The 9,513-nt window shown below is 37.0% G+C and overlaps 1 protein-coding gene across 1 annotated transcript in view; it reads left to right on the forward strand.

The window, feature by feature from the left end:
- Positions 1 to 9,278, forward strand: part of LOC143242686 (uncharacterized) — a 29,351-nt gene extending 20,073 nt beyond the window's left edge. Inside the window, exons 2-3 of the mRNA XM_076486157.1 lie at positions 966 to 1,200; positions 7,747 to 9,278. Coding sequence (XP_076342272.1) covers positions 966 to 1,200; positions 7,747 to 7,912 — 401 coding nt within the window. The 3' untranslated portion in view covers positions 7,913 to 9,278. The remainder of the gene's footprint in view (positions 1 to 965; positions 1,201 to 7,746) is intronic.
- The last annotated feature ends 235 nt before the right edge of the window (positions 9,279 to 9,513 follow it).

Consider the following 9,513-nt stretch of genomic DNA (forward strand, 5'->3'; position numbering starts at 1 on the left):
ATTTCTTCAATTTTGAAACGATTTCGTATTTAAGTTTGTCTGTACCTAAAAATTACTTAATCAAACCTGAAGTGAAAGCTTATATGTAAACTTGTACAATAATTTGTAACGTTTGCCGTATATGTATATATATATGTATTGTCATAATACGTTTAGATTTCCACCACTAAATATGAAAGTTTGCAGTTTCGCTTACCCCGATATTACATATCATACAGAGATATATCAGTTACTACATATCACATAGAGATATACCAGTTACTACACATCACACAGAGATATAATACCAATTGCTACACATCACACAGATATATAATACCAATTACTACACATCACATAGAGATATACCAATTACTACACATCACACAGAGATATAATACCAGTTACTATACGTCACATAGAGATATAATATCTGTTACTACACATCACAGAAAAGTAAACCATTTGTAACACTTACTAAAGGATGCTCTAGAGTAATTTAACACTTGTGTTATAATAATAATAAAGGTTAGAGTTAAAATGAGGACGAACACTTGGGTGACGTATGTTTTTATAATGAAAGTGATATAATGAATAGAAGTTAAGGCTTAACGTTCCGTAACACAAACGATATTAATGTTTAAATTATGTGTGATTTTCATCTGGTCTTGCTTTCAGTCTCGTACTGAGCTCTCTAAACCTGACAAACAAAAGGAAGTTATTTTTTATCACAGATAAAAACATAAGCTAACACCTCTATCCTTAGTCGGTATGTGAAAGGAGTGACAGTGCCCTGTGGAAAACTGTGAATTTCAGAAGGAACAGCTATCCCTAGTTTATCTAACACTTTCCACATGCAGTATCTTTAAAGTAATAAAAGGTTAAATATTAAGCGAAAGTAACCACATTTTTATACTATTGTGTTCGTTCTAAACTCTTCTGATAATCGTCTACAAAGTATTTGAACACATTAATTCTGTGTACAGTCCACAGGAGACGGAGGAAGGACGGAAGACAGCGCCGCCAGAGAACAACGTTCACCAGCGAACAAACACTTCGGCTGGAGATGGAATACCACCGGAACGAATACATCAGCAGACCCCGGCGTTTCGAACTCGCCGAAAACCTAGACTTGACAGAAACGCAAATCAAAATCTGGTTCCAAAACCGGCGAGCCAAAGACAAACGCATAGAAAAAGCTCAGATGGATCAACAGTACAGGTAATAACTTGTTTAGACAAAATGTCAACAATACTTTATCAAATTTGGTCTCTTTGGTTACCGAATCAACAATACAGGTAATAACTTGTTTAGACAAAATGTCAACAATACTTTATCAAATTTGGTTTCTTTTGTTACCGAATCAACAATACAGGTAATAACTTGTTTAGACAAAATGTCAACAATACTTTATCAAATTTGGTTTCTTTTGTTACCGAATCAACAATACAGGTAATAACTTGTTTAGACAAAATGTCAACAATACTTTATCAAATTTGGTTTCTTTGGTTACCGAATCAACAATACAGGTATTGTTATACGTGTGTTTAACAAACACAATGCACATATAGACTTTTGCTTATTTGGTAAATATATCAACAGTAGAGTTATTCAGTTTGTTTTTTGTTTTTTTATTAATATGACGTAGAAACGATAAGTGTACTAATATTTCTTTGTTTGGAAGACGTATCGAAAATATAGGTAGACTTTTCTTCCTTTGGAGAACGTATCAAAAATACAGACACTAAATTTTATTACTGAAACCTAAACAAACCCAAGTTTGAAGACACAGTAAACTTCCTTGACAATCTAAAACATGATTGGATGAGTCGAATGGCTATTAAACTGAGAACGAAAAAAATTGGATACGTTTAAATTTCTTATTCATGCATTCATATCTTGTTTAACCACATTCCAAAGACCAAACATGTTACGTTGTCGTTCCGTTAAAGTTTCGATAAGTTGAAAATTCCTGATAATAAAGTAAAATAAATCTTGTTAAATTATTCTTTCTGTTAATAGACGACGCTTCCCAAGTGTTCAACGTTTTAAAACATTTAATTTGATTAATTATTAAATTATCTGAAGGGCTTGGCGATCTTCCTCGCCGATAAAACAAACATTAAACTCACACGATATTAGCAGAAGCACTAACACTAGACCCAGCCTGGCCAGATGGTTGAGGCACTCGACTCGTTATCTGACGTTCGCGGTTTCGAATCCCTGTTACATCAAACATGCCCGCCCTTTCAGCCGTGAGGGTGTTATGATGTCACCTTCACTCCCACTATTCGTTGGTAAAAGAGTAGCCCAAGAGTTGACAGCGGGGTGGTGATGACTAGCTGCCCTCTCTCTAGTCTTACACTACTAAATTATGGACGGCTAGCACAGATAGCTCTCGAGTAGCTTTGTTGCGAAATTCAAAAAACAACAAAAAACAGCACTAACCCTAAATATTATAACAGGACCACTAACCCTAAACATTATAATACTCGCATTAAGGATGAAATCAAATATTATATATAATAACAAAAACTCTCAGTTTGAAACAAATGACAAGAGAGACTTAAAGGATCATGGGAAAACAAGTTAAAATAAAATGACATAAAATTTATTTTGAATTTCTCGCAAAACTACACGAAGGATATTTGCACTAGCCATACCTACTTTAGCAGTGTAAAACTAGATTGACCGTAACATTATAACGTCCTCACGTCTGAAACGGGGAAAGTATATTTGGTGTGACGGGGATTACGAGTCAAACTCTGTAACCATCAACCCACGCAAGGCCACAACATAAACACCTAGTTTAAAAAATATATATCGCAACATTCGTGATGAGGGTAACAAACAGTTGAAACGTTTGGCACGCTTCTTTCTGATCTCTGAAAAGTAATTCGTAAATATTTACAAATTCTGATAAGTATTCATCCGACTTCGAAAGATCTTACGACATTGTGAGATATCAAGGTAGAAAATAGTCTTTAAGTAATAATGTATCGTCGAGAACATTCTGAAAATAAACATTTTCCAGCTCCTTGAGATTTTAGGGTTAGCTCGTCTCCTTTAGGAGAAATTAATTTCGACTGACACGAGTTATCAATCATCTCCTAACCTTCCAGTAATGTTGACGAGAGTTCCACTTCTCACGTGCTAAGTTATTCTGAGAGAGAAAAAACATTCTTTCAAAGATTGTTTATTCTGTTTAGGTAAATAAGTTTTCCCTCTAGTGTAAGTCATCACTTATAAGCGTGTTTCAATCTCATTTCTTAGAAGTACGTTAATATTAATTCCTATGCAAATCCATAACCCAAGGGTGTATAACACACAGCGATGCCTGAGTGTTCTTTATACAGATGCCATAATCTATCAAACCCCTAGAACACAATTTCTTCTTGTAATTTGAAAATTAATTTCCAGATTTAGACAACACAGAGATTAAAGGCTACTTTATCACTTAGGAAGAAACAAAATAAGTGCTTGTCACGATACTTTGGAATCCAGGAAACCAGCTGAATTATACATGCGTACATTCATTATGGGGTTGTATTCATTTTCATAGAAAGGCAGTGCAGAGCAACATGTCTGTAATTAATACAAGTGAATCATTAGGTCTCTTTCTCCGTTTCATTATCTTGAAAAAAAACGTAAATTAATCACTCTAAAACTACAGTATTTAGCCCTAAAACTGTTTCAAATTATAAACTTGGATTACGTATAATATATTGTTTGTTTTTACCGCGAGGTTAACAATTTCTAACCACAATAAGTTAAAACAACTGAATATTCTATTACGCTAGTAAACATTGTGCGTTCATAAAGCATTGAAACTGTTGACGGGTAACATCGAAGAAACCTTATTAGCATAGGCGCGTGCTTAAGTTCCAGCTAATCACGTGATAACCACGTGAACGACCATCACATAAAATGGTTTAGGGTACAAGATTTAATTTCGATGAATATGTAATAAGAATAAGGGTAATACTGTCACTATACCTGTTAAACAGACCAGGAAGTAAAACTCACATTTTAAAATAAATAGGATCTAGTCTGTTACGAGTTGGACAATTCAAGTGCCAATTATCTAAATTCACGCATCAAAGAAACGAAGAGAACAGACCAGTGAAATGCAAACGCCAAAACTTATATTTAAAAAACAACAACAACTTAGCAATGTTATTAGTTAATAATAACTAAATCTATAATTTCCTTTGATGAATTTAACTTTATAAAAAGTTGTACATTCAAGGTTAGAGGGCGCCACAATTTCAGTAAAAGTGGGTAGGGCTTTTATCGAACCATTTTTCCGACAATACGAGCCTCATTTCCGTCCAGAAATTTAAATAACTGACAGATTAAATATTTATAGTGTTACTTCCAGGCTCGTGTGTTTCAACTTTGGTAAATTGAGCTACAAACTTCCCTTTTTAAAATAGTACTAGTTTTACTCACTGGTGGCCAAAATTATCGGAAGAACAATATTTCCGCATGATATCCCGTCGTTTTAACCACTTCCTGTCTTGGATGTTTCATGTCTGGCATAGAAAGAAAGTTTTAGCGAGTGAAATATACTTGAAATAAAACAAAAACTCTGGTCGTGTAATATATATAATATATCTGAATGTGTGTGTGTGCTGCTTTACATTGAATAAATGAGAATAAATATTAATGATTAAACATACAGAAACCTCTAGTGGAGGTGTGTGGCCTACAACGAAAGCTGAAATAGAGCAGGTGATTTCTACTAGGTTATATCCTGCTCAACCCCAGAATAATTGGTTTAATATATTATTTAGTGTAAGTAACTGACGTCATGTCTGAACACATCGATGCATTTTATCGACTCACGGAATAAGTTCGGTAGTATTACACCTGAAAATCTTCCTCGAGCTGTTTAAATGTATAATTGCGCTAATGGTCCTGTTTTCATTTTTCTATATTACACTCACTTTGTCCACTCCATTAAGTCACCAGCTAAAATGTCCGCCCCACAGTGGCTCAGCGGTATGTCTGCGGACTTACAACGCTAAAAACCGGGTTTCGATACCCGTGTTGGGCAGAGCACGGATAGCCCCTTGTGTAGCTTTGTGCTTAATTCAATAACAAAACAACAGCTAAAATTTCTGACCTGAAGGAACACTTCCTCTGCCATCTCTGTCGTTTCATGGACAGGCTCGAGGGCCCATGACGCTAAAATTCCTGTTTCTATCCCTGTAGTGAGCACAAAGTGGTGCCATCTATTGTGTAGATTTGTAGGTGAAACAAACTGTTTCTCTTGCATTACTAACGAGGTCGTAATTAACATACCAGTGGTTTGTATTTAATTGATTAGGGTGTTTAAATCTCAACATGACCGATAATTTTGTCCATAACTCAGCATGATCCATACTGTTGTCCGCAACCCAACATGACCCATACTGTTACCCACACTGTACTCCAGAATTATTACCATAATCACAACTGATGATTCATACCCCTAATGTTCCAAAAGTCCTTCGGTTGTTCAGGTTTTATTCCATGTGGTGTAACAATGATGTTATTATAACACTTAAGACTTCTAGGTACGTTGTATACCACATTAGTAATCACCGAGTTCTACAAAGCTATACCTATAATTTCCTTAACGTACTTGTTTGAATATCGGAAGTGAACCTTGAAAACCTGGTGTTTGGCTATAATGCAACCTACTAGTGACTCAGTGCCAGATCAGTACTTTTACTGATGACTCAAGTTGTGATTAGTATTCTTACAGAAAGTTTTCTTGGACCAACATTAAATACACGGTCATGTACAAAGTTTTATGTTTAACACAGGATCTCTCCCTTAACCAGCGGAGCCTCAATGGTAGGAATCGAACATGAAACATCCTTAATTTATCTGATTAAATAACTTATATGTGGCGCACGATGGGATACGACGATATGATCATATTATTAGCAGAAACACTATAGTTAATGACAGAACTTGTTGTGTGACCAACGGATCCTCTACGTGATACCTTCATTTCTTCTTTGCCCCTCGTTGGAACTGTTTTTCCGACCAGAGTCCAGTAAATTTCCAGGAAATACTTCCTGGCCATGGCTGAAACTTTGTTTCTTCACGACGTGTCATTATCAACGATCATTATTACTTCGGCCCAGCATGGTCAAGAGGTTAGGGCATTCGACATCTTTATCTGTGGGGCATGGGTTTGAATCCCTGTCACACCAAACATGCTCGCCCTTTCATTCAGGCCTGTGCATTACAAAATTTCAGTCACTCCCACTGTTCGTTGGTAATAGAGTAGCCCAAGAGTTCGCGGTGGGTGGTGATGACTAGCTGCCTTCCCTCTGGTCTTACGCTACTAAATTAGGGACGGTTAGCGCAGATAGCCCTCGTGTAGCTGTGCGTTAAAATTTAAAACAAATAAAATCCGTATTACCTGCATGTGCAATGTTCCGAGATGTTAAACTTACAACTTGTACTGCCCACGATAATGCTGGATCTTTCTTCTTCTTTTTTTTTTTGGCAATTCTTGTTGAAAAAAATTCATTTATGAAGCCGAATGAAGCTGTGACGGCACTAAGAAATAGGTTTGTTGCTAATTAGGGCAACAATAATTGCCGTAGTAACCTTCCGCCAGATCATGCGATCGAGAAATAGTTCTTGAATTTCAAAGATATAATAAAGCAGACTTGTACAATTCAACTTGAAGATTCATAAAAATGTAAGCAATTCTCGAGACTCTTGCTGGTAAGTTGGTGCAACCACTCCAAACGCAGCGGCTCTTTGACTCTTCAGAACTCTGAATGGTATAGGACTGCGCATCTGGATTCCGGTCTTTCCAATGATGCATGCAACACCTCCAAGGAACAATTACCGGAATTTCCTGTTCCACCCCCTGCCACCCCAAAACAATTTGGCTCTGGTCGGAGGAGAGATCTCGTATCAAAATGTTGGAAATGATAGAGAGTGACAGTCCTCTTTACCGATTGGTGCTGTCTGATATTCAACTAAAACCTTTAATTCCAAATAAGTTTGTTTGTTTTGAATTTCGCGCAAAGCTACTCGAGGGCTATCTACGCTAGCCGTCCCTAATTTAGTGTCGTAAGATTAGAGAGAAGGCAGCTAGTCATCACCACCCACCGCCAACTCTTGGGCTACTCTTTTACCAACGAATAGTGGGATTGACCGTAAAATTATAAAGCCCCCACGACTGAAAGGGCGAGCATGTTTAGTGCGACGGGGATGCGAACCCGCGACCCTCAGATTACGAGTCGCACGCCTTAACCCAATAGGCCATGCCGGACCGTACATAATGAAGAAAAAAAAACTGTAAATTTTGTTAACAGTTCTTTGGTGGTTTTGTTCTTCTAAGAACTCATTTTGTTAACAGGTAAAAACGGTTATTAATCCATGGGAATAAGAGGAAACGTTTAATTGTGACCTTTGACTTTGGGTTTTACGTTGTTAAAAGAAGAATAACTGATGGTGATAACTGGTTATAAAAAATATTGTTAAAACCCTCTATTAATTTTTATAAAAACAGCTCCCAATGTCTGTGAGGTAAATCTAAAGGCTTATAGTACTAAGAATTGGCTATTGACACCTATGATGGGCACAGCATAGATAGCCCATTGTGATTAACAACAAACAAAATATCACCTATTTATCCAGCTTTCGACGAAGAATCTTAGTTGTATTTGTTGTTAAGACGATTTAGAATTTAATTAATTTAATTACTTTCGAAAAATATTTTACTAATTAATTGACATCAACTCTTTTCAGATGCATGGCTTTAGCCAACAGCCTAGGACCATTCTATCCACCAGGAGGTGCTGCCGTCGGTAGCCTCCCATGTCCTCCTTTCTGCGGAGCCTGCTATTATAAACCAGGGAGTAGTCCTTTGTTGGCTTCACCGAATACGTCAGCAGTCCTAGCTCAGAGGTTTTGAGAATTTCTCTCATGACATGTAAATAGGTTTCATCATGCATTTGCCTTTCGACACGAGATCCAAGACTATAAAAGTCATGACCTCGTCGTTCGCATGAGATCCAACACTGTAATATTTATGACCTTACCATTCAACGACATGAGATGCAGCACTGTGGAAATCATGACCTCGTAGTTCGACATGAGACGCAACACTATAGAAATCATGATTTGTCGTACAATACGAGATACAACACTATGAAAGGCATGACCACGTCGTTCAACATGCGATCTGACAATATATAAATCACGGCTTTGTCGTGCAACATCAGATCCAACAATATAAAAACTCATGACCACGTAGTTCGACATGCGATCTAACAATATATAAACCACGGCTTTGTCGTGCAACATCAGATCCAACAATATGAAAACTCATGACCACGTAGTTCGACATGCGATCTAACAATATATAAACCACGGCTTTGTCGTGCAACATCAGATCCAACAATATAAAAACTCATGACCACACCGTTCAACAAGCGATTTAACAATATATAAATCACGGCTTTGTCGTGCAACATCAGATCCAACAATATAAAAACTCATGACCACACCGTTCAACAAGCGATCTAACAATATATAAATCACTGCTTTGTCGTGCAACATCAGATCCAACAATATGAAAACTCATGACCACACCGTTCAACAAGCGATCTAACAATATATAAATCACTGCTTTGTCGTGCAACATCAGATCCAACAATATGAAAACTCATGACCACACCGTTCAACAAGCGATTTAACAATATATAAATCACGGCTTTGTCGTGCAACATCAGATCCAACAATATGAAAACTCATGACCACACCGTTCAACAAGCGATTTAACAATATATAAATCACGGCTTTGTCGTGCAACATCAGATCCAACAATATGAAAACTCATGACCACACCGTTCAACAAGCGATTTAACAATATATAAATCACGGCTTTGTCGTGCAACATCAGATCCAACAATATGAAAACTCATGACCACACCGTTCAACAAGCGATTTAACAATATATAAATCACGGCTTTGTTGTGCAACATCAGATCCAACAATATGAAAACTCATGACCACGTAGTTCAACAAGCGATTTAACAATATATAAATCACGGCTTTGTCGTGCAACATCAGATCCAACAATATGAAAACTCATGACCACACCGTTCAACAAGCGATTTAACAATATATAAATCACGGCTTTGTCGTGCAACATCAGATCCAACAATATGAAAACTCATGACCACACCGTTCAACAAGCGATTTAACAATATATAAATCACGGCTTTGTCGTGCAACATCAGATCCAACAATATGAAAACTCATGACCACACCGTTCAACAAGCGATCTAACAATATATAAATCACGGCTTTGTCGTGCAACATCAGATCCAACAATATGACCACACCGTTCAACAAGCGATCTAACAATATATAAATCACGGCTTTGTCGTGCAACATCAGATCCAACAATATGAAAACTTATGACCACGTAGTTCGACATGCGATCTAACAATATATAAATCACGGCTTTGTCGTGCAACATCAGATCCAACAGTATGAAAACTCATGACC

The sequence above is a fragment of the Tachypleus tridentatus genome, unplaced genomic scaffold (genome assembly GCF_004210375.1).
Source record: "Tachypleus tridentatus isolate NWPU-2018 unplaced genomic scaffold, ASM421037v1 Hic_cluster_2, whole genome shotgun sequence".
Lineage (NCBI taxonomy): Eukaryota > Metazoa > Arthropoda > Merostomata > Xiphosura > Limulidae > Tachypleus > Tachypleus tridentatus.